The following is a 26,324-nucleotide window of genomic DNA, read 5'->3' on the forward strand; positions in this document are numbered from 1 at the left end:
TCCTGGTGTTTTTCAGACTAGAGTTAAGTAGTCATTTATTTTAAGAAAAGTACGTACTTACATAACACATACAGCATTAGACATTTCCAAATGTTGGTTTTCATTTTTAGGTTTAAGAAGTTTGATCACAGATATTTACGGAAAATCCTAATTCGAAAGAACCTGCCAAAATCAAGCATTGTTTCTTTGTACAAGAAGCTGGAAATGAAACAAGCCATTGAGATGGTAGAGACTGGGATCCTAAATTCTACATCCTTTTCCATACCCCATCAGTAAGTCATAGCTGCTCTTTGATCTAGGCTTTCAATGTCAGATTCAAGGGACACGAACTCACTATTCTACTTATACTGGGAGTGAAGAGGCACAAATATGAGGAATGCATCATGAAAAAAAAAAGAGAGATGATCTAAGTCTTGGCATTTTATAGCTTGGCCATGCTCAATCTGTTTCACCTAACTTCTGAAAACTACTTTTGAGCAAGAGTTGCCTACTGTAGTTGTATGCCACCTTTCTTTGGGGAGGAGGGGGAACTGAATTTATAGAATTACAGCAAGACTTTCTCTTCCTGATTAGAACTCTCCATGCTTTAACCCCTGTTCATTTGATTTTGCTTATCCTACGGTTGCATTCCTCCCATGAGTCATTTCTCTTCCACTTTTGTATGAGCAAAGACCAGGTCAGCATTCTGGGAGGCTAACTTAGATTCAGGGATGAGTGGTGGTAGTGTGGTGATCGGTGGGCTATTTAAAGAGAAAGCTGTGTTTATAATTGTGTCTGAGGCAAAAATCTGTGTGAGATTGTGAGATTTGCCTTAAGTCTGTGTGAGAGCAGCTTGGAATAGGAGCAAGGAAGGGACTGGTTTCCTGTGGAACAGAGGCCTTAGGGAGCTGGTGTAGAAGCAGGGTGTAGGGAGGGGTAAGACCCATATATATGTCCATCATTACACGACGGTTTCTTTTGAAGCATAGCATTTCTATTGGAGCATCTGGAAACCAATTATCCCAAAAGCTGTCTAGACATTTTTTTTAAAATGTCTTTTAATGTGTTTAAATGTTTTTTTTAAATGTCATTTTATTGGGGAAGGGGAACAGGACTTTATTGGGGAACAGTGTGTACTTCCAGGACTTTTTTCCAAGTCAAGTTGTTTGTCCTTTCAATCTTAGTTGTGGAGGGTGCAGCTCAGCTCCAAGTCCAGTTGCTGTTATTAGTTGCAGGGGGCGCAGCCCACCATCCCTTGCGGGAGTCGAACCAGCAACCTTGGGGTTGAGAGGATGCGCTCCAACCAACTGAGCCATCCAGGAGCCCAATGACAGCTCAGCTCAAGGTGCCATGTTCAATCTTAGTTTCAGGGGGCGGAGCCCACCATCCCTTGCGGGACTCAAGGAATTGAACTGGCAACCTTATGGCTGAGAGCCCACTGGCCCATGTGGGAATCCAACCGGCAGCCTTTGGAGTTAGGAGCATGGAACTCCAACCACCTGAGCCACTGGGTCGGCCCCTGTCTAGACATTTTTAAAGTTGCTTTAACTCTCTGACGTTTAGCAAAAAACCCTTCTATATCACAAGAATTAATTATCCCTCCCCCAACCCCCATTGGGAAAAATTAGTGAGAACATATATTTAGGACGAAGAACACAGGCCCCTTCATCCTGTCATCTTTAGCCAGTAAAGACACTTGATCATGAGCTTCAATTACATCCTCACATTTGAAAAGCAAGTTTAGAGAAGGGCTAAGAATAGATAGAAATAAAATTGTCACTGATGCTTGAGTGTTATTTCTCATCCTTTACTTGCTAATGAATCAGAAACACCATGGCCTTTCTTACATGGGCTGGGACCAATATAAAGTACCAGTGTCCCTGAGGCCCTGTTGATATAAACAGAAAGCTTTCTGCCTTATTTTTCAGTGAGACTGTTTTTGTGGTTGGTTGGTTGGTTGGTTGGTTGGTTGGTTGGTTGGTTGTTTGTTTGGTTTTGGTGCTGCCCATTACATGGCTTTAAGAAAGCTTGTGACACTAAATTGAAAATGTACTAACAAATTTTTATTGGCAGTGCCATGCTGAGCCATATTGGGGCCAGAGGCAGAAGGAAAAATCAGTAATATTGATCCTGTCTTTGTTTAAAATGTTCTTGATATTTTATTCATCATGGATTTTTTTTTTTTTTTTTACATTGACCTTTGTTGTCTAAAATTCTGTGTTCAAATACTATGTAACTTGACTACTGAACTTTTTTGGCATCCTCTTACCAGACGCGAGCGCCTCACTCACCTCACCTTAGGCCCAACCCCGTTCCTTGGGCACCTGTTGTGTGGAAACAGACACCGTCTGTGCCCTAGCAAGGTCATGACATTAATACAAAAGGTGATATTAATATTTAAAAAAAGGCCACAAACATATAATCCTAAGCTATAAGAGTACAAGAAGTGAAACTCCTCTGGTCCCCAGGCGTCTGACCTGCTCACTGAAGGATGAATGGACTTAACTGCAGGAGGGCTAGACAGGTTCAGGCAGCTTCAATCATTAGGAACTTCCTCAGGTGGTTTGCTTATTAGTTATGTGAGCACTTGTCTAGGAATGTAGGGGCACTTATCTCAAATGAGAATCAGTTATCCTGTATGAAAACAGAATTTGAATCTCTGCATTATGTGGCCTGGGTTATAAACAGTTGCCCCAGTTTCTGACCTCAAGACAATTTGTAAGCCAGCTTCATTTGGAGGGGGCCCTTCTGTTGAGTCAATTATTTGTTCAGACAGTTTTTCAGACACCGATTCAAGATTAATAAGAGAACCTTATAGATAAGAGAATTTTCCCGCCCCACCTATAGTCTAAACCAGTTAACTGGGGTGGGAGAGGAGCATTTTTAAACTAATATTTAATACAGGTTTCATATTTAAATTGCATTTATTTGATCTCATCAGAAATCTGTAGGACATCAAGCAAAAAGGAATTCCTCTCCTAAGATCAAAGCCATTAATTTCTTAGTAAATAAACCTTCATACAATAATAGGAAAAAGAAGTGTGTACTCAGCTCACTTTTTATTATTCTGTATGAAATGATAACAGCAAAATGCACATATATTTTTTTTTCTTTAGAAGTTTAAGCAATTGTTCTACAGGGGTTTAGATTTCCAAATGACCTTTCAGAGAACACTCCCACCAAAAGTTGTCTATAGCATATTGCACATGGTGTTGGTTCTACAGAATTCCATTACCTTGATATGCATTATTTTAGTTGACCTTAAAACAACCCTATGCAATAGGTAGACTATGTACTTGAATGATTCCTCTAAGTAAAAGACACCTCATTTTACCAGTGAGTAGTCAGTTCTTAGAAATATCAGAAGATACAGGCTCAACATGATTAAAAGTATGGAAGCTTTAAAAAATATTTCATTACTATAAAAGAGATATTGAAATATTTATAAATTCATAGGCGTAGCACACTTTAACTCTACAACTTCAAAATATCATATTCAAAAACTCCCAAATAATTTTACATGCCACTTATAGAAATGCATACTGTAATTTATTATAGTTGAAGAATTTTTAAGTTGATCACATATTGACAGGTATAAGTTTATATTAATGCATTCTTACGCCAAAGACCCTGGAATGAAGATTCTGGTGCCATTTTCACTTCCTAATGGGACATTGTGTTGTGGGCAACCAGGCCTTCTCTGCCACTCTTCGCTCATTTTAAGTGTTGGTCATCTTGGTGACCTTTCTAAAAAGACACAAAGCATCCACACTCACACAAGAGCTGTGGGCACCAGTGTTTACTCAGTGGGCATGTCCTTCAGCCATCTTAGCATACATTTCCCATGGATTTCATGTGAAAAGCTATAAGAGGATGGATTCTTCTAAATGAATCAGGGTATAGTATTTGATTTTTTGGGAATTCATATTATGGTATGAATATAACATTGATAAGAGTTCATATCTATATTGCTATGTTTAGAATTGAACCCTCTTTTTACATTTTTGTAGCATCCGATTTTTTAAAAAGTTAAGAGAAATGTGAACCTTTGATTCAAATACATTTAGATTCAGATTTTCCCAGTTTGATCTGAATAGCGATGAAATTACCACAGGACTTTTATTTAAGGTGACAGAGATCTCTTGTATGGATCATGAATGAATGTTTCAATGACAAGAGTCTTTCAGTTTCTAATTTTACTCTTTTGACCTACAAATTATTAGCAGTCAGTTTTTCTAAGAATCATATCTTGCCTGTGCTCATACTATGATTATTTCAGAGATGATTTTGCTAATGAAGTGACACGTGGAAAACTCCAGGTACACCTGGCCCAAGTTAATAATTTGTCTGTATAATTTTATAGCTGCAGCTTCTCGGTGTGGATGAGGGATGATATCTGAATTACACATCCAGCCAGCAGCCTGAAGGGACCTTAATTAAGTCTTGTCCTTCCCATCATGGTCAATTATAAACCAGGGAGACTGCCAAGTTAGATCTACTGCTGTCTCAAGTTTAACTTGACCATTTCCTCTACCAGTGGGTTTTCATATTTGGTTGTTTTATTATGTATATAGAGAATGGAACTGTTTGATTAGTTGCTGTTTCTGCTTAACAATAGATTACTTCCACAATAATAAAGACATATGTTCAGATTGTGGGATGTGTGGGTGTATCTAAATAAGAATAAATTGTATTTGAAGGACTTTTTAACTTATATTTGAAGGATATTTAAACAGGTTGAAATGCCCGTCTAATAATGTTTACATCAGTAAGGGTGGTGACTGAATATCAATAGTGTTGGCATTTGCGGAGCTGAGATATGGAAACTCTGGTTTCAATGATAGTGTAAAAAGGGCATTAGTCAGTATACTGATAGCATTGCTAAATAAATCCTGGCATACTGTGATATCCAGTATCCAAGTCCTTAAAAATCTTTTACCAATTGTACACTACTTACAAAACGTCTTTGTTACTTATAGCTATATTGCTACTAATATTTGGGAAAAAATACTTAAAAAGTGGCCTGTATCAAAACTAATAACTAACTACTCATCTCCATGATCAATTACCCGAAAGCCTTTGCAGGCAGACATGAGCACAGCAGCTCCTTTATGCATTCTGAAGAGCTGCAGCTAGAGAAGAAACAAAGCAAAACTCTGTAAGGGTTTATACCAAGATGTTAAGGGAAGTGAAGTAGTAAAAGATAAGTTTAATTTTCTTTAGTTTTGTCTTTAGTTCTTATGTTCTACATGGAAGATATATTACTCATGGAATGGAATAAAAAGTTTTTAGAAACTACCTCCACTAAATTGAAATGATTGAAATCAAATATATTTGTCACAGGTGAATTGTGCACATAGCAATGTCATGACTTTGAAATCCTCAGAGGACAATTGTGCATTGACTGCTAACCTGGGCATGACTTGGTTTTTGAACCCTTTTGAGGGGGGTGGGAGGGCTAATGGTGAAGGAAGCCCTGGGGAACTGGTCAGTGCGGGGGCAGTGAGCAGTCAACTGTTTCTAGATTCGCACAGAGTTCCCAGTGTCTCAGAACTGGGCTGACTTTTCAGTGATGAAAATAGTCTAATTCTCCTTGTAAAATACGATATTAGTTTCTTACAATTATTCTTTAGCCAAAGATAGAATCCCTAAAGGGACAATTCCAAGATAAAGGTGCTCCTAAGCGTACTCATAACGTTTTAATACTCTCTGAGCTCAATGCTGCTCAAAATGTGGTATGTGGATGGTGTTGTCCATGAGCTGTTTGTCACCTATCCTCGATTCGTACAGACGTAACCAAGAGTAGGCCTTGACTGAGTAATCCTATTTCTGTCTAATCTAACAGTAAAACATATGGCTGGCATTTTATGGTATTATTTTGTAATTTTGTTTTTATTGTATTTTGCAAACATGTCCATTCATAACAGATACAAGGGGGAAAAATAAATGGTTTGTCACCTCCTTCAACCCCTTTTGAAAATGAGCTATCTATTCTGTTTCTCAAATAAAAGCTAAAGGCAAAGAAACTGTATTTTCAAAATGTAAATCAAGATGCATATACTGACATTTCACATGAACTTACTAAAACAGTAGGAAAGACTATGTAAAAACAGGGGTTCTGGAACTTAGAACCCCCACAGGTACATTGATACTTTTGTAGCACTCTTGCCAGGATGGAAGAATAATGCTTACCTCCCTTCAATGATGTTTCCAGGGCCCAGAGGATACAAGGAACCAAAAGGCTTTCCCCTGAAGATGTGGAGTCCATGAGGGACATTCTGACACGCAACATGTACCAAGTTCGACAAAGGGTGAGTATAAGCCATCTGACCTGTCCCTATTGCCTGTGCTAGCAAGCAATCCTTCAGGAATCAGTTCTTGGTCACAATATCCTCTCTAAAGCAGCCTCCTTACTAAACAATTTCTCCCTGCTTAGTTTGCAGAACAGAAAATTAATTGTTATGTTTCTGCTGCAAAATTGGCACCTGTGGTATAAAAAGAAATGCAAATCCAGTTGCTGGCCCTAGAGGTCAGGCTGCCCCTAGCCCTGCAACCTGGTGTTTCCCAGAACCAGCAGTTCTCCCTCTCCCTCCAGAGATGGACAAGTGGTAGAGTTCACCCACCGCATCACAGAAAAAAGATGGCACTAGGACTCTGATGATAGTCACTTTCTCAACCCGACTGATTGGAACAGAGCTCAGAAAATTGAGATGGTTTAGATTAGAATATTGAAACTACAATGCTGAAAGCCTAAGTAAAAGGAGACATATTAGGCATACTATTTCTCAGTTTTGACAAAAGGTATGAAGTTTATACTAGCCCTTGGGAACTGGTCCAAAGTGCATTGTAAGAATATTTCTGGGGTCGGTGGGTGAGGTGAGTCCTTCCTAAACTGTGATCTAGTCAAATGATATGTAAACTTGTGTCCTTTAATTAGGAGTGTTTGTTTGTTTGTTTGTTTGTTTGTTTAGTTTGAGGATTCAATTGAACATCCCAATTCTTGAGTACGGTTATAAGTGAATTCAATTGAGAGCCTTGGTTTTTGTGACTATATCATAGATCGTAGTCTTGATGGGACCAAAAAAAACCCATCTATTTAGTTGAAGCTCCTTGTTTTCAAATGATGCTGAGGTTAGGGGAGTTGTTTATCGGACTTGTTTAAGGTCACAAAACAAATCTAAGTTAAGAGCCTACATCTTCCAACTGCCTGCCCAACGCTCTTTCCATGACTCCAGACTTACATGATCTAGAGAAAGTGAACGTTTCCTGGCTTCCTGCTTTGGAAAAGTCAGTGATTAAGGGGCCTGTGTCATGGAAAGGCTCTGTATCTGCTGAAAGAATATAGGTCAGCATCAATCATAGCACACTGAGAGTAAATCCAACAGCTTTCAAACCATTCCAAGTGAAACTGTCTCAGTGAGACTATCACATTCGGCCTTAGATAAATAGTTGAGAACTTCCTGGTTTGAAGAATGTGGATTAGCTTGGTGAGAGCCACAGCCTCTCCCCAGGTTGATGAAGGTTGAATTTAGAGAAAGATCCAGAAATGGAAATAGAGATCCTGTGACTCCAACCCAGTCTAAAATGAGTTTAACTGCCCAGAAAAAAGATGCCACCTGGACACCGATGATACTTGTTTCAATCTGATTGACTGTAACAGAGCTCAGAAAATTGAGATGGTTTAGATTAGAATATTGAAACTACAATGCTGAAAGCCTAAACAAAAGGAGATGTTTTAGGCATAGTAGTCTCAATTTTGGAAAAAGGTATGGAGTCTATGCTGGCACTTGGGAACTGGTCCAAGGTGTATAGTGGGAACATTTCTGGGGGCGCTGGATGAGTCCTTCTGAGACTTTGATTTAGTCAAATGATATCTCTTGTTTATTCTTTTATGCAGATTCTCAGGTAGCCACACCCTTCGTCATTGATCAGTAGGCCTAGTCAGTCTGTCTTCCAGGTTTCCCCCTTCTAAGCTATGCAGTATCCCCTTGCCTTGTTCCCCTCAAATAAGCAAATAGGTCCTGAGAAGTCACATGAGAACATATGAGGGGTTTCCAAGCCTCTGCGATGGCTTTACCTCCACTTTTGTTATTTGAGAGAGTGAAACTTACCAGTCCTTTCCCCTCCTGTCTTTCCTTTCTCACCCCATCTTTTATGTGGGTCATGTGACTTCTGACATCCACTATGGTCCTTTTGCTCTCTTGAAGGAAAAACTTTTCTAAACATGCAATCCAGGACAACAGTCCATCTGCTTTGTTTCTAGCGGGCTATCTACCATTTTGAGGACTGTCACAAAAGGTAACATCTGTAGTCCTATAGCTTGGGTTATAGGTTGGTAGGTCTCACACTGTAGTTGGGGCATTTTTCACAGTTCACAGCTTGGAAGATGCCATCTTGGGAGTCAAGTTATTTTAGGGCAAGGCTGGGATGAGTTCGGGGTTTAACTCTGGGAGATCCTAATACATAGTTGATCTGAAACTGAACTCATCTTGCTGGGTCTGTTCTACTGGGAGAAGGGGGGGGGGGGTAACCTCCAGCCACTCCTGTTTGAAGCCACATCCCTCAGCACATCCAGTACAAGATTTTCATTGGCAAGGAAGTTGAAGAACTAACCTTTGGAAATTCTCAGCAGGAGAACCTCAGCAGAAGCTCTCTGGAACTCAGTGGGGATGGAGATTGGGAAACACTCTTTCTAAACTTACAAGGGAACAAACTGGCCTCAGCCCAGACCCTAAGGATAAGTTAGAGACTGATGGGCCGTCCCTGGGATGGTGTGAATGATCAGGTCACAGTCAGAATTTCTATGTACTTTCAAAGAAGGAAAACAATTTATTCAACTTTAGTTTACTTCAGCAAAGATTGAATGCACATGTAGAATACACATCTTTCTCCCATAGAGCTCAAGTGTTAGTGAGAAATACAGGCTTTAAACAGTCACCAACTCCTTCATCAAAAGGTAGAAAGGGATGTACACCTGAAACTAATATAACATTGTATGTATACTGTAATTGAAAAAAAATTAAGGGCAAACAGGGAGGAAGGAGAGGGAAGAAACTTGGGTACACATTATATGCATAGGACCTAGTATGCTTCCTGAAGACAGGCAAACTAAACAAGCACACGAGTGATGGGATATGAAGCAAAATCAAAGAAAAAGTGTCCAAATGTTCCTCAAAGTACAGCCTCCCCTCAAATCAAGGTATAGGGAATTCCTACTAGCAATATGTGTATACACACACACACACACACACACACACACACACGTATATAGTGTGTGTGTGTAAACACATGCACACTGAGGTTATTTTGCATGAATTTCACATTGATGAAAAATTGTAAAAGTTTGTCTCCATATTCTAGATGCTTAATTTTTAAATATTTTTTATGACAGTGTCACATGTCACTCTTTAATATTTCAATGTATAAAAGGCACTGAGGTTGAGGTCCATCATTGGCAATGCTATATAAAAATCCATATTTCAACCTGGCTTCAAAATTCAATATTTTTGACCAAGTTCTTGTCAGATTGGTTAATTTGTCAAGAGTGGCTGGTAAAGAACTATCAGCAGAAGGAAAAAGTTGGCTTTGCTGATTCCTCATGTTCCCTTGACCGCCAACCTTTGTCTCCATTCTGGAACTACTTTTAGACAATTGTCTATTTTGTGAGGATTAGTTAACTGTTATTGAGTTAATAGATAATAATGGCCACAAAGATACTTAACTGGATGTGTATACACTAAATCACAAACAATAAACTAAACACCTTGTTACAAACATCCTCTTCTGTTCTGACAGGAAATTTGACCATCTCATATATGGATCAAGTGAGGCTCTATTATAAATCCGTATATTAAGTACTAATAAAACTTAATCTCTTTTGTATTTTTTATGGAAATGTAAGTATTAGTATTTTATTTTCTCAGACTGGGGATCATCTGTGTGCACCCCACTTAAGAGACCCTTGGCCTGGAGGATGTAGTCTCCTCTCTTGGCAGGTTGTCCCCAACTCCTTCCTGTACCCCTAGTACCCTACTTCAAATAAAGTCTTCATTCTTCTGTGATAACAAATCCCCAGCTCTGCTCCAGTGGCCCCACCTCTCTCTTCCCCAGTTGTTTCACAGCTATGTCTTGTCTCATGTGTTCCCACTTCCCTTCAGCTTCTAAGACTCAGCTCAGTGCAATGCATCTTTCCTGCCCACATCTGGATTAAGTGTCCTTTGCCTGTCCTCCCTGCAGACCCCAGGGTCTTATCATTTACCTGAGCACATAACCTGCTTATTTGTTTAACGCCCTCAGTAGACTATAAGCCTTTTGAAGACTGTAACTCTAACTTGTTCATTTTTTTAAATCCCGTGTCTATTATGACACCAAGCACCTAGAGCGTGTGCTCTTTTGCTGTTGAATATCCTCACTAAAGCATCTGTTAAGCAAGAGCAATAGTGGCTACAGCCCTGATCGATTATCCATTGGGACCTACTGACCAAGCTGAAACAGGATATTCACTGGTGAAGCCTGGGTGAGAAGAAGAGAGAGAAGGTCCGGTTAAGCACTTTGCAAACATCTAAAGACTGATGTTGGTCTATGGTTTAAGACAGGTTTCCACTGGCCTGAGTGAGGACAATTTTTCATAAGGCTGAACTGATTCAATTTGAAGGACTGCTCTTTATCCGAGATGATGTCCTCCCTCCTATTTTGGTTAAAAGACCTCTTCCTTTTTTAACTGGAGCTGGTCATAGTGATTGGTTGATTTTTTAAAATGTATCTTTAATTGCCAAAATTAAAAAATAGCAACCTCATAGAAATTCCCAAAGTCATTTTGACATTTTCCTGATCCATTAAATCCCAATGCTGAGTAACTACTGGCCTAACACAAAAAATACAACCCGGGAAAGAAAATGTGTGTATGGGGCAGCCAAAGTCGGTGGGTATTTTAGGGAGAGGGACCACCACAGGATAACAAAGGATCAGTACAGATGGAGAGCACTGCTCTGTGAGCCAGTGGGCGCAGGCTCCAACCACAGGTCTGTCCTTCTAGGGGTGGCCTCGGTCACACACCTTTCTTCTTGGGGGTTGGGGAAGGACACACTTGCTCCTCTGTAATTAAAGCAAATGCTCAGATGACTTTCACTGTGTAATCTTGCTCTAGTATTCTTAATTTGTGATATTTCCATGGTTTCCTGACATTGAAAGTTCTACCGGAGATACCCTTATTATCCTTATGTATTTGACATTCTGTCTTTCTGTAGACACTGTCCTACAACAAATATAACCTCAAACCCCAAACAAGTGAGAAACAGGCTAAAGAGATCCTGACCCGCCGCTATAACACCTTACGGGACAGCATGAGGAAAGGCCATAGCCTGCCGTGGGGAAAGCCGGTAAGGTGGGGGGTATGGACTCACCGGAGAGCTGGGCCAGGGCCTCCTCAGGTGATACCATCAGTATTTAAGCAAACAAACACACCACTGCCTTGTTGTCAGAGAAATACAGAAGTAAGAGGGCTCGGGACACCACACATGAGTGTCCCTCTTTGGGCCCCTGGCCTTAGTTACCTGAGAAAGTCTGTCCAGGGGGTGGGTGGCAGCAAACTTCCCTCCAGAATGTATCAGTGACTAGAACACAGTCACTAGGCTGTGAGTCTAGACCAGACGCTATGGTGGCCCGATACTGAACTTTTAAGGGGACCTCTGTGCACAGGAAACCCTGGCTCTGGAACACTTACTTCTGTCCCAGGAAGATACAGGGAAGAATCTGTTTGTGCCAAGACACTCATGCTTTACGTTCATATCACCCACTATGCATCTGAACTATTCTATTTGAGGTTCTATTAAACCAATCTTCCTCGGACTTCTGGGTGGAAGCTGCATCTGAATTGTCCTCTCTACCCTAATCTCAGTGGGGCTGTGGGAGTAACTTTGAGAGATTTGAATGCTCTGTTTTATCATGAGAGGGAAAGGAAATACATATTGAAGGCTGAAGCACTCTGTTTTCTTTCAACAAAAGTAACTGAAAGTCATTAATCGAATCCAAACAAGAGGCCACAGGATAGGTCTGTCTGTGCCCTTCACTTTGTTTGCCACTTGAAACTCCAAATTGTAGTAGCTAATTCTGCTTTTATTTCTACTTATTTCCCACAGGCTGATACCAAAAACATCCGCTACCTCTCTTTTCCCTATAGCAATCCTCAGCCAACAAGAAGAGACCTGAGGGCTGAGGAACTCGCAGGTAACCTGTGTGCCTGGCTGCATTTCTTTTCTGTAAAGGGTTGAATGGTAAAAATTTGAGAGCTCGTGGGTCAAAAGTCAAGAATATTATGTAGGTACTTATATGACAAGAAGAAGAAAAAAACACTTTTATGACTCTAATTCAGAAATTTATTGATGGATACTGAAATTCAAATTTCATATTATTTTTACCCATCATGAAATATTCTTTTTTTTTTTCTTTATCAGCCATTTAAAAAATGTAACAACCATTCTTAGCTCGTGGGCCATACAAAAAGAGGCAGTGGGCTGGATATAGTCATAATTTGCTGAGCCTTGTCTTAAAGAAAGAGAAGATGGGCACTTTTTTTTTTGAAGTTGTACAATTCACCCACACTTTAAATATTAGCAGAATTCTCCAAAGTTGGTTAAATTTTGCTAAAATAATTCCGTCAAATTTACTGATTAAATATTTCCCACTTAAAATCTAATTCTTAAGTAGAATTCTTAGAATTATTGAATTGCCTATTGTTCTAATAAAAGCCAAGTTGTTATACTTAAAACATGTACATAGAATGATTTCTATTATCAAAAGGTAACATACTATATGTAACAGACCATGTTTTCTATTTTAATTTTCTTAGAATTTTTAAGACTTAAAATCACATTGGAAACTCAAAGAAACTAAATGCATTGGAGTTTAGAATTAAATCTTTGAACAATGAATATAATTATTCTTTAAAGTGAAATTTTATTATTTTCTGATTTTAAAATATGCTTGATATAAAATGAAAATATGTCAGTATAGAAAAGCATAAAAAGAAAGTTAAAAACATTTGAAACCCAACACCCAGATATAATCACTATCGAACATTGTTCTATAATTCTCTCTACACCATCCTGATCTCTACCCTGCCCGTACCTGATACAAGAAACAAACAAACAAAAGACATAACACATCAGCATTATAGTATACCAAAAAAATCATAGTATAGTCATTGTTTTTTAACTTATAAATTGTCTAGTTCACTCAACTGTTTGTTGTGGACATATTTCCATGTCAATACATATGAATCTAGTGATCATTTTTAATGACTTAATAATAATCAATTATATAAAAGCTTCATAGTTTATTTAGCTAAATCCTTAAGAAATATTTAATGTATTTTTAATTTTTAATGAATAAGTACCTTGGATCACTTGTGATGTATTTTTGCACAAATAGCCAATTATTTCCTTAGTATATTTTCCTGGAAGTAAAATTTTTAGGTAAAAAAATTACATATATTTAAATTTACCCTCACAGCAACAGTGTATGAGAAAGGACATTTCTGAACACTTTTATCATTATTGTCAAATTTTTGAGTAATCTATGGTATAATAGGATAAAATTTATATACCATATTTAATTTTCATACAAGTCTTTTTTAATTTTTAGTTCCATTGAACATTTTTTTGTAGTTTTAGAGGCACTGTATTTGTTTTGGAGAAGTTTTTCTTTTTGCTTTGCCCATTTTTTTTCTGTTTGGTTGTTTGTTTTTTTAAAATGAATTTGAGGAACACTATATAGTAAGGATATCATCCATTGTCTCATATTTGTTGCCAATGATTATTCCTCAAGTTTCAAATTTATCTTTTAGTTTTTAGACGTACTTGCCACTCAGATTCTGATTCATCAAATCTGCTTGATCTTCCACAGAAATATTAGAAAATGATTTACCCAATATTTTTCATTTAGAATTTTAATAGTTTAATTTTCTCATTTAGATTTCAAACCATCTGAGATTTATCTTTGTGTAAATTAAGTGAGAGGTTGTTTTCAAGTAGTTATGCTCCTGTCCCAACATCATTTTTCCTTTAAGATGAAATGCCACCTTAGTTGTACTAAAGTCATTTCTCCTGAGAGAGTTTTGGTCTCTCAATTCTGTCTCATTGATCTATTCATCTATTCCCAGGTCACGGTCTTGTAACTAGTATTATGTCATAAAAGAGCTATTCCACAAACAAAGGCAAACAAACAAAAGAACATCAATTATAGGGTGTATAATGGATTAATTTTTCTTAAATTTTCCTGGTACAAATGATCTGGTGCTATTTACGTTGTTGGGGTGAATAGAGAACATGAAACGCTCACGGTCACTCTCCTGAGACAGCCTCAATAGCACATGCTATGGGAGCAGGAAAGCACCACCGAGCAGCCTCACCTAAGCACTAATGCACACATCTTAAATAAAGCATTAACCTCGTAAACAGCATACAGCAGAACATTAAAGCAATATTACACCTTACAGAGTAGGGCTTATTTCAGAGGTGGGGTTGTCTAATATTTGGAAATGTGTTTACATTAGTCACCAGATTAACAGGTTAAAGGATCCTATCCTTTCAGTAGATGCCCTAGAAGGCACCTCTCTCATACTTTCAGTAAAAATCATAAAATCCTAGGAAGATATATATCAGACTTACATGAAGAAAACATAACACTCTACTTCTCTATGCTGTCATTTTTCCTCTATAAAGGAAAGAATTTTGGTATCTCCCATATACAAAAGTGCTGCCCTGATGTGAAACCAATCAGTACACAGTAAAGCTCTTAGAACAGGGCCTGGGACCAAGTAAAGGTGCAATAAATATTAGCCATTATTATTATCACTATTGAGGGGTATCAAAGAAGACCTGATAGGGGTCGATAGAGATGTTCTTGGAATGGAAGACAACACGTCAGAAATGTCAGTTCTACATGAATTAATCTTCATCCCAACAAATTTTTTTTACTTTCAAATGTGCTCAGCTAGGTGAGCAAAAAGAGTGGTAAAACTACAAATCTAAGAAGGAAACATAATGAAGTGGGACTTATCCCTAATAAGCTTTAAAGAATTATAATAACAGGGTGAGACTGAGATAATCCTCAGTGCATATCTAGGCACAATGGTTTGAGTCCATCTTCTCTGCAAACTTGAAGTTGTTCTGCATAAGGACAAGGTCAGGGAATGGCCAGGGCTCTAGGAGAGAACACGGAGAAAGATGTCCATCCAACAAGTAGTCCCTGGCTGACCGGGCGAGGACTGTGCAAATAGGACAGGGCGGTCCTCACCCTTCCTCCTTTTTCTTTCCTCCTTCCACTTTCCAGCCAACTACTTCTTCCCCTTTTGGACAGATTGAATGATTTAAGTTGAGTTCAACCTTGGAAGACACCTGCCTAAGCTTCTTTCTAGGGCTTGGAGCCCACTTTTCGACAACCAGAAGGTGGTCAGCAGACGGCAGCTAGAATCTGTCTGATGATGGGAGCATACTTGTATGTTGAGAAGGAGTGGTTGGAAACCAAAACGGGGAAGAGGGGCATGAGAGGAAGGGTCAGCTTTGGGGGCAGACGCATCCAGGCCGTGGTTTTCTTAGTGTTCCACACACCAAAAGACCGAGAAGAACTCTGGTCCCAAGCCAGACTATAGAGTGCAAATTAAAGGGAGGTCATGAAAAAAATGGACAAACATACTAATGTTTTCTGTATTCAGAGCATTGATTCTGGCGTCCTGCTCCCCCTCAACTTCCAAGCTACCTTCTCAGAATAATTTGGTCACATTTTGGAAAAACAGTTTTGAAGAGGGTATTTTAAGATTTTCTGATGTCCCACATCCTAACACATTTTGTCAAGTATAATATTAGTTCTAGTTTGGGGATTTTGCTTTTTGTTTTGTTTTGTTTTGCTTTGCTCTTCTAAAAGGGAAGAGAGAATGGGAAAAAGAGCCTGCTTTCAGATTTAAAAGTCTTAAAATACCTAAATTCTCAGGAGAATATTTACAGGGAAAATAAAAAGTAAGCTTAAAAATGTGAGGAAATGAGAATTAAAAAGATTTGTGAAAAATATTCCTTTGAGGATGTATGCACAGTGAAGTAAGGACATGCAATGTCCTGGGCATAGCTTAGGTGTTAGGAAGGTAACCCAAGAGGGGCATTAATTACATAGATACCCAATGGCTTTCTCCTCTCATGACGCAGCCCTCTGGACCAGCACATGACATATATGAAAGAGGCCGTGACAGGCTGACAAAGAGTGGATGGATAGCTGGACAAGCTCTGCTCAAACTCCAGTTCCATCCTCACTGTGTGACACTGAAAGTCACTTAACCTCTTGAAACCTCAGCTTCTTTACCTATGAAATGAGCATCATAATTTCACTCATCACAAAGGTTTATTATGAGGATTAAATGGCATAATAGATATAAAATCATTAGCACAGTGACAAGCACATAGTAAGTTCGCAATAAATAGACACTGTCATCATATCATTGTCATTGTGCGCCAGCCTCAACCTGTTTATCTTACCTCTTTTGAAATGAGAGCATCTAGTCACAGTTGTTTTGCCACACATGGCTCTCTGCTGTGCTCATACCCCATCCCTGTTTCTCCAAGACTGGGTAGTTCAAAGTTAAAAGGATGGAACTCAGATTTAATGCTTTCTGATGACTACTGATTAAAAAACAAACAGAGATAAACCCACCATTTTCATATCACAGAACCACGTAACCTTCCATTTAGCTTTGGTCTTTGACAACAACAAAAAGCATCCGTGTGCCTTATGGCCAGTTGTTTTGATGTTGTAAAAAACATTTACTAGGGGAGATGAGCTTGATACACAGGTTTCTGTGCATTTCTATTTATGTATAACAGTGCTCATTTAGCTTCTGCAGTTGACTCTGGACAACACAGGTTTGAACTGCATATGTCCACTTATACGTGGATATTTTTCAATAGATATGTACAGTGGTGTAAATTTTCTCTCCCTTAAGATTTTATTAATGACATTTTATTTTCTCTAGCTTACTTTATTATAAGAGTATGTAATACATCTAACATACAAAGGACATGTTAATCGACTTTATATTATTTGTAAGGCTTCTGGTCAATAGAAGGCTATGAGCAGTGAAGTTTGGAGGGGGTCATAAATTATGCATGGATTTTCAAATGAGCATGGAGTCAGCACCCCTAACCTCCATGTTGTTCAAGGGTCAATTGTATTCCACTCCCCCTTGGGGTAGCAAACTTCAAAAGAGAAAGTCATGATGATAAGAAAGTTGAGTGTTAGAGCTGGAGCCTCAAGAAGTACTGTTTTTTTCTGAGCTCTTGACATTTGGATATTAAGTCTTCTCTCTGATCTTAGGTCTTGTTCTTTCCTCTTCTTGTCATATTTTCCTAGATAACAGCAGCAGTGATTCAGACCTCTCATTCATCATGTTCAATGCAAACTCTCAAACAAGGTCGCTTCAAGAAAGACAACTGATACAAGAAATAATCCCAATGAAGAATTTAAACAGAGGAGGGAAGCCATCCAACTTTGGTTATCCAAGAAGTACAAGCCAAGAAGAGCGTGTTGGCAGAGGCAGATGGGCAGCTTTAAGGCCCAAACCTCTATTTCATTCGGTAGATGAGGAGTATGAATCTGGAGCAGAGAGTGAGGAAGAGGCCTCAACAATTGGGTCCAGGTGGTCAGCTGAGCACAGACGCAGAAGGGACCACAGGTCTCACAGTCCTTTGCTCCAAAAAAAATAGTTTTATTTTCCACGAGATTTTTCTGTGCTTCACAAGAATCCATCTTCCTCTTTTGTGAAAGAAGGATTTTCAGAATTCTAAACAAAGCTATTAGGTTTACTTTTTTTTTTTTAAAGGTATTAAACATGCAACTGTAAGAGGCAAGGAAAGTTTTTGGAGGACTGGGAGAAAGCTTGCAGGCTGCGTCACATTCTTAGCTGATGTACTTTGTAGATAATTCCCTGTGAGCGATAGACATTCATCACCTCAGAAATTATTCACTAAGAATGTCTAAGAGTATGTGGCCCATGGACTTTATTGAGATACAGTGTGATTGGTGAGTGATTCGCTTGGCAATATGCATGTGCAACTTATAATCAAGGTAGAACTGAGAGGAGCCTTAGACATGTCTTGGCCCGAATGGGGGCATCTTGCCATGGTCATGTGGTGAGTTGCTGGCTTCACAAACTGGTTGGCCTCCCTCCCAAGAGAATGCATTCAATTTTTGACTTTGATATGCACTATACAATAATTACATTTATGGAGAGAGGTAAAATTTATCATAACATTGCTGTGTTTAATCAGTAGCAATAACAGACATATGTGATACAGACTAAAGATTTAATCTATGAACAAAGCATGGGTTTGTCCATTTTACATTTGGAATATTTATTTTAAAAACAAATATTAGACACAAAATAGGCATAAGTATGCTTGAATAGCAATGACATGAACAACAGGTTTATTAGATGTGCATTTGCAGAGTGTAATATTTTGCCCTAGGGATTGAAACTATTTTCCAACTTAATTTTCCATCTTTATTGTCCCTAGACTTGACCTTGACCCTTACGTTGCAGCTCACCAACTTTGCTAGATGACTTTATCCTTCCTCCCTCCTTCCCCTCTCATCTTCTCTCTCTTTTAGCCATCTATAGATTAACAAATAATTATTAATTGCTATTCATTGTACTAAATGGCTAATCTATAGTAATCGATTAACCACAATGTCCTTTATCATTGCTGTTCTTGACATGTCTAACTACCCCAATTGATTTAATCTTATGCATCTTCAAAGGTCACAATCCAATGCACCTGGCTCCTAGATCTGCCTTGATCCCCTTAATCAGAAGTGCTCAAGTGATCCCCTTCCTCCTTGGTGCCACCATAGCACTTTGCACAGGTAACGGAACTGATCTGGGAATCACACTTTACACGTGTGCACGTGTTCACTCCGATGGTCCTTGGCCTAACGGAAGGGAGGATAATTTGTTTCTTGGCTTTATCTTTTTCTATTTGTTTTAGCTTTTTCAAAGTTATGACCGTGCCTTGTATGGTAAATTATCTATAAATGTTGAAGTGATGATGATATTTTAGAGCTGGATAAGACATTAGAGACATTGTCAGACATTTCTTATTTTCCAGGTGACAAAAATGAGGTCTTGAGAAGCTACCAGGTACCAGTCCAGGGTCTGCTTTCCCTTGAAGGATGTGAGCTTATCCTCTAGTATAATCCATGGGGCCACTGATTGACAAAGGATAAATGACTTTCCATGGATTTATAATTTGTGAGTGGCATTCACCCAGTTTCCTGCTGCAGTGATAGAAATGGCAATCAAAGGAGCCCACCTGTCCTTTTGCTTTTCTCTGAGATGCTGGTGCCATTTGGGAGAGAGGTGGTAGGATTTAATGAGTAGATTAGGACTTGCCACTCACCTGGTAGAACCATGAATAGAGTTGTTTACCCCAAAGACTTTGTTCATCTAGATGCTGGCCAGGGCTGTCCGAGTCTGGGAAGTGGCCCTGGAGCTCCTGCCTGAAAGGTGAAGAGGTTGAGGGTATAAGTGGTCCTGGTAGCTCTGGTAGACTTGAGAGCTCATATGGAAATGGCCTTTTTGTTTATTATCCAGCATTGTTTCAAAATGCAGTATGATCTGATCTTCATTCCATTAGTGACAGCCCCTCTGTGGATTGGTTGAGGGTATAATAGGTGCCCCAGGAATGCTCTTGGGAATCAGCTTTGCATGATGAGTTTTTCCAACAGGCATCATACAGATCAGCAGAGAAAGTTTCCCCTTGGGTGTTGAGGAAGATCTGGTTCTTCTCTCCTCAACATGGAATCCCGGAAGGGGTGTTCTCTTGGGACTGACTTCTGGTCTACTGATCAGTCCACCTTCTCTGCCAGTGGCTGAATTTGCCCTTTTATCTTCAACCTCAAAAAATAGGACAAACAACCCACAAAAAAACTAATTTTCCTTCGTAAGATTTTTGTTTCTTTTTCCAAACCTATTTATATTGTTAGGCTGAATGTTTTGGGGTTTCAGTGAATTCTGAAATTGGGTAAAAAGTAGCATTTCTTTGCATTTATCCTATACCACCTTAAGGTTTTCCACATGTTCTCTGGTCTTTGGGATGTTGTAAATGTTCTTATTCACCTCCCCAACCTTGATGTGATGCAGTGGGCACGTCTCCCATCTTTAATCAGCCTGCTAAAAGAGGAACCTTGGACTTGAGCTGCAGAAGGTGATCTGCTATGACAAAGAGGAGATGAGATTCCGGACACTTGATTTTGCTTTCTTCATGCTTTTGTCTTGCTCATGAAGGCCATATACTTCTGTGTTTCTCTTTTTGGGAAAAGTTACTGGGCCATGGGAAGTAGGGCTGAAATTATCACCTGAATTCGGTGGCAGAGTTCCCATTGCTATGTAAGAGTTGACTTCCATGGCAGGGGTGCAGCACAACTCAGGTTTTCAGCTTACAGTGTTGGTTTCAGCCTGCAAAGAAGCCCTCAGAAGAACTTCTCCCTTGTTTGAATGCCTGCCACTCCAATCATTTAGATTTAAAAATCAATATAATTAGTTCAGAGCTCAGGTTCTGAAGTCAGAGCACTTGTAGATGTGGGACCTTAGGCGACTTATTTATCTTCCCTGAAATTTACCAAAGGATATTATAAGGTAATAATTGTATCTACCTCATGAAGTGATCATGAAGATTAAATGAGATCATATGTGTAAAATTCTTAGCTTAGTGCTTGTTTTGTAGTAAGAGCTTGATGACTGCCAGCTGTAATTATTTAGGCTAAAAAAATACGTACTCCTGAGAGAAGACATACATTGATTGGATAACATGAAGAAGTATAGATAACAGAGATCTGAGACTTTTCTGAGAGGCCATTTGATTAACACAATAGAGGGCACTGGGGAGATATTGTGACAGAAATAGAGAGCACTGAAAAATGGGATCACAACGGTACCTGGCCATGTCTCTATCCGGCATCCATCAATCAATAGCAAAGCCAAAGATAAGGTCTGGATATGAATCCATGTTTTTCAATCATAGCTTGTTTATTTTTGTGTCATTACCTCAAAATTATTTCATTTTCCTACTTTGAAGACAGTTACTCCTAATCACGGTTTATTCTCACAGAAACAGTGGATTTAGAAGCCCTATCTCTGATAGATTTAGAACCTATCATGATAGGTTCCCAGTGAAGAAAGGGAACACTTCTCTTTCTTGAGGAAACATTCAGTGGGGTTTGATTTCTCAGCTTGGAATGTTTATTAGATTCCCTCCAAAAAGACCTTCCCTCCAAAAAAGTGATTTCTCTTAACTTACGAATATTGATTAAAGAGATAAGTGTTTAAGAATTTCCAGCATGGAAAAAAAATAGTTTCTAGTATGTTTCATAACTTTCTAAAATTAGGAAGAGTAATTTTTTCATGAACAAAGTCAATGAATGTGTGTTGGTGTTGTCTAAGGTTTTTGCAAGTATATTTTACCCACAAATAACACAGCTGGTTTACTGTAGTTTTTAATTTTTTTTTCTCCTGACTAAACTCTGTCAAGTGTCTTATTTCTAACTCCTTCTGAGAAAATCCAGGAGTGCAGACAGAAACCTTCCTAGTAGGACATCAGTCACTGTTAATTGTTAATTGAGCCATAAGCCAAGAGGAATAAAAGAGATGCCTGCATCAGTGCTACTCACTCCTGTAATTAGCAAGTGATATGTTGTTTCATCTGTGCACAATATTTGATTAATAAATTGTTTTTCTTTCTGAGACTCTAATGAGCTTCCAAGCCAGGGGTGCTCAAGTAAGTATGACAGGTTAGAAATAAAAATTTCCATTGCCCAGCCTTCATTAGGGTTTGCTCAACAAAGTAATTGGAGCCATGGTGTCAACTGAACCAAAATGATCACTACTGTGTTTCCAGGCACAGCAATACAGATCTCGAATCAAAATGGGTGGTTCTCAAATCAAGGTATATACCCTGTGTTCTAGGAAATCGGTCTTGATTAAAACAGTAATAATAACCAACATTTATAGAGTGCTTACTGTATGCCAGGCACTGTTCAAAATGCTTTACATTCATAAGGCAGTATCACCCCCTCCTAAACGAAAAGAGACAGGTTTAGAGAGATTAAGTAATAGGTCCAGGGTCTCCGTGCTTACAGAAGACCTTGGAAACTGGGTGTGTCTGGTTCGTAGTCACTGACCTAAACTTTCTCCCTGAGAAGAATTGGGAATTTAGTAAGTGACTCACATCCACACATAGTTCTCTTTCTCACTTGGGAAAGAGCCAATGGGGAGAAACCAAGAAGCCCCATCCTACCAAAAAAGAATTTTAGAATGGACAAATAAATACACTGTAAGATGATATGATTTTAAAGATCTGTTTTTACAACCTTAATGGATGGTCTAAAAATTAGATGATGAGCAGGATAGATCATTTGTGTCATTATTTTTTGGACACAAAGAAAATGCTTTGTGTCTTATTTTAAACTGAGTTTCTTTTGAATATCAATTACATGAGGTTTCAGAAAAACCTCTGTGCTTGGTTCCCAAATGAAGGCCCGAGGAAGACAATTTTCACAGCCCTGGACAGCTCTGAAACACTGCACTATGCAATTTACTTTCAACGGAAATATCAACCAACAACCCACCGAAGGCTGGAATGGGGTAGGGAGAATGACTGTGACTATTGAAGCATTCCTATGATTTTAAAGAGAAACTTAAATTTTTCGTAAGCTCTCTGCCACCTTTTTTGAAAACACTCTGTGTCCGGCTTGTTATTAAGAACTTTATATACGTCTCTTTAAAAATAGAATTCTCCCTTAAGGTTTTCCACATGTTCTCTGGTCTTTGGGATGTTGTAAATGTTCTTATTCCACCTCCCCTACCTTGATGTGATGCAGTGGGCACGTCTCCCATCTTTAATCAGCCTGCTAAAAGAGGAACCTTGGACTTGAGCTGCAGAAGGTGATCTGCTATGACAAAGAGGAGATGAGATTCCGGACACTTGATTTTGCTTTCTTCATGCTTTTGTCTTGCTCATGAAGGCCATATACTTCTGTGTTTCTCTTTTTGGGAAAAGTTACTGGGCCATGGGAAGTAGGGCTGAAATTATCACCTGAATTCGGTGGCAGAGTTCCCATTGCTATGTAAGAGTTGACTTCCATGGCAGGGGTGCAGCACAACTCAGGTTTTCAGCTTACAGTGTTGGTTTCAGCCTGCAAAGAAGCCCTCAGAAGAACTTCTCCCTTGTTTGAATGCCTGCCACTCCAATCATTTAGATTTAAAAATCAATATAATTAGTTCAGAGCTCAGGTTCTGAAGTCAGAGCACTTGTAGCTGTGGGACCTTAGGCGACTTATTTATCTTCCCTGAAATTTACCAAAGGATATTATAAGGTAATAATTGTATCTACCTCATGAAGTGATCATGAAGATTAAATGAGATCATATGTGTAAAATTCTTAGCTTAGTGCTTGTTTGTAGTAAGAGCTTGATGACTGCCAGCTGTAATTATTTAGGCTAAAAAAATACGTGCTCCTGAGAGAAGACATACATTGATTGGATAACATGAAGTATAGATAACAGAGATCTGAGACTGTTCTGAGAAGCCATTTGATTAACACAATAGAGGGCACTGGGGAGATATTGTGGCAGAAATAGAGAGCACTGAAAAATGGGATCACAACGGTACCTGGCCATGTCTCTATCCGGCATCCATCAATCAATAGCAAAGCCAAAGATAAGGTCTGGATATGAATCCATGTTTTTCAATCATAGCTTGTTTATTTTTGTGTCATTACCTCAAAATTATTGCATTTTCCTACTTTGAAGACAGTTACTCCTAATCACGGTCTATTCTCACAGAAACAGTGGATTTAGAAGCCCTGTCTCTGATAGATTTAGAACCTATCATGATAGGTTCCCAGTGAAGAAAGGGAACACTTCTCTTTCTTGAGGAAACATTCAGTGGGGTTTGATTTCTCAGCTTGGAATGTTTATTAGATTCCCTCCAAAAAGACCTTCCCTCCAAAAAAGTGATTTCTCTTAACTTACGAATATTGATTAAAGAGATAAGTGTCTAAGAATTTCCAGCATGGAAAAAACATAGTTTCTAGTATGTTTCATAACTTTCTAAAATTAGGAAGAGTAATTTTTTCATGAACAAAGTCAATGAATGTGTGTTGGTGTTGTCTAAGGTTTTTGCAAGTATATTTTACCCACAAATAACACAGCTGGTTTACTGTAGTTTTTAATTTTTTTTTCTCCTGACTAAACTCTGTCAAGTGTCTTATTTCTAACTCCTTCTGAGAAAATCCAGGAGTGCAGACAGAAACCTTCCTAGTAGGACATCAGTCACTGTTAATTGTTAATTGAGCCATAAGCCAAGAGGAATAAAAGAGATGCCTGCATCAGTGCTACTCACTCCTGTAATTAGCAAGTGATATGTTGTTTCATCTGTGCACAATATTTGATTAATAAATTGTTTTTCTTTCTGAGACTCTAATGAGCTTCCAAGCCAGGGGTGCTCAAGTAAGTATGACAGGTTAGAAATAAAAATTTCCATTGCCCAGCCTTCATTAGGGTTTGCTCAACAAAGTAACTGGAGCCATGGTGTCAACTGAACCAAAATGATCACTACTGTGTTTCCAGGCACAGCAATACAGATCTCGAATCAAAATGGGTGGTTCTCAAATCAAGGTATATACCCTGTGTTCTAGGAAATCGGTCTTGATTAAAACAGTAATAATAACCAACATTTATAGAGTGCTTACTGTATGCCAGGCACTGTTCAAAATGCTTTACGTTCATAAGGCAGTATCACCCCCTCCTAAACGAAAAGAGACAGGTTTAGAGAGATTAAGTAATAGGTCCAGGGTCTCCGTGCTTACAGAAGACCTTGGAAACTGGGTGTGTCTGGTTCGTAGTCACTGACCTAAACTTTCTCCCTGAGAAGAATTGGGAATTTAGTAAGTGACTCACATCCACACATAGTTCTCTTTCTCACTTGGGAAAGAGCCAATGGGGAGAAACCAAGAAGCCCCATCCTACCAAAAAAGAATTTTAGAATGGACAAATAAATACACTGTAAGATGATATGATTTTAAAGATCTGTTTTTACAACCTTAATGGATGGTCTAAAAATTAGATGATGAGCAGGATAGATCATTTGTGTCATTATTTTTTGGACACAAAGAAAATGCTTTGTGTCTTATTTTAAACTGAGTTTCTTTTGAATATCAATTACATGAGGTTTCAGAAAAACCTCTGTGCTTGGTTCCCAAATGAAGGCCCGAGGAAGACAATTTTCACAGCCCTGGACAGCTCTGAAACACTGCACTATGCAATTTACTTTCAATGGAAATATCAACCAACAACCCACCGAAGGCTGGAATGGGGTAGGGAGAATGACTGTGACTATTGAAGCATTCCTATGACTTTAAAGAGAAACTTAAATTTTTCGTAAGCTCTCTGCCACCTTTTTTGAAAACACTCTGTGTCCGGCTTGTTATTAAGAACTTTATATACGTCTCTTTAAAAATAGAATTCTCATAACAATCTTATGGAGTAGTTATCAGGACACCCAAATGGCCGTATATTTACATTTAGAGCTTTCATACTCCAAAGCCACTTACTCTATCCACTAAGATAGAGGAACACGCTCATAGCTGCTCTAAAGAATACACTGAGTAACCTAACAAAATGAATATGCTTTATGCCACTGTCGTATGAATTCTTAAGATCACTGCACTAAATCAAGCACTAGTTTTGGTCTTGTTTATGTACCATTGTCGCTACCACACATTTCCTTTCTGTTTTACTTGATGTTGAAGTGCTAAAGGAAGCTAAGAGTGACTGTGGCAAATCATTGACTCAGGAGTCTGTGTCTTGGGTTAGAATATTCACTATAACTGAATCTTTTAAATTTCAGTATTTTATTGCTATTGGATTTTATCTTTGAACTAATGGAAATGCTGTAAATAAAGTCAGTTAGAAACTTTAAAAATAAGGGGTCACCTAGCACCATGGTCCTGGAGCAGTTTAAAAGGAAGGAAGGCCCCACAGTGTTTCATTTATTTTGTTTCCTTACAGGAATTTTTCTGGGTAACTGAGAGCGAGTGAAACTCAGACTCTGGGTTTCGCTGGTGTACTGTTTCACCAGTGAACGCTGGCCTTGTTTTGAGTTTGTGCTTGTCCTGGACCTGTTTCAGGACGCAGCCCTATTATCTAACTATGCCATCTTTAAAAGGGGTTGTGTGTATAAAGAAGGGGATGTCCCCAAAGTTATAAATACAGAAGTTAAAAACAGCAACAACCAATCAGAAAGAGGA

At 38.8% G+C, this 26,324-nt stretch overlaps 1 protein-coding gene across 1 annotated transcript in view; it reads left to right on the top strand.

The window, feature by feature from the left end:
• Positions 1–21,760, top strand: part of SLC9A4 (solute carrier family 9 member A4) — a 61,357-nt gene extending 39,597 nt beyond the window's left edge. Inside the window, exons 8-12 of the mRNA XM_019753793.2 lie at positions 111–272; positions 6,194–6,290; positions 11,226–11,357; positions 12,117–12,204; positions 17,374–21,760. Of these exons, the coding sequence (XP_019609352.2) occupies positions 111–272; positions 6,194–6,290; positions 11,226–11,357; positions 12,117–12,204; positions 17,374–17,726 (832 nt within the window). The 3' untranslated portion in view covers positions 17,727–21,760. The remainder of the gene's footprint in view (positions 1–110; positions 273–6,193; positions 6,291–11,225; positions 11,358–12,116; positions 12,205–17,373) is intronic.
• Positions 21,761–26,324: the final 4,564 nt, after the last annotated feature.

This window comes from Rhinolophus sinicus, linkage group LG05, assembly GCF_036562045.2.
Source record: "Rhinolophus sinicus isolate RSC01 linkage group LG05, ASM3656204v1, whole genome shotgun sequence".
NCBI classification, from domain to species: Eukaryota; Metazoa; Chordata; class Mammalia; order Chiroptera; family Rhinolophidae; genus Rhinolophus; species Rhinolophus sinicus.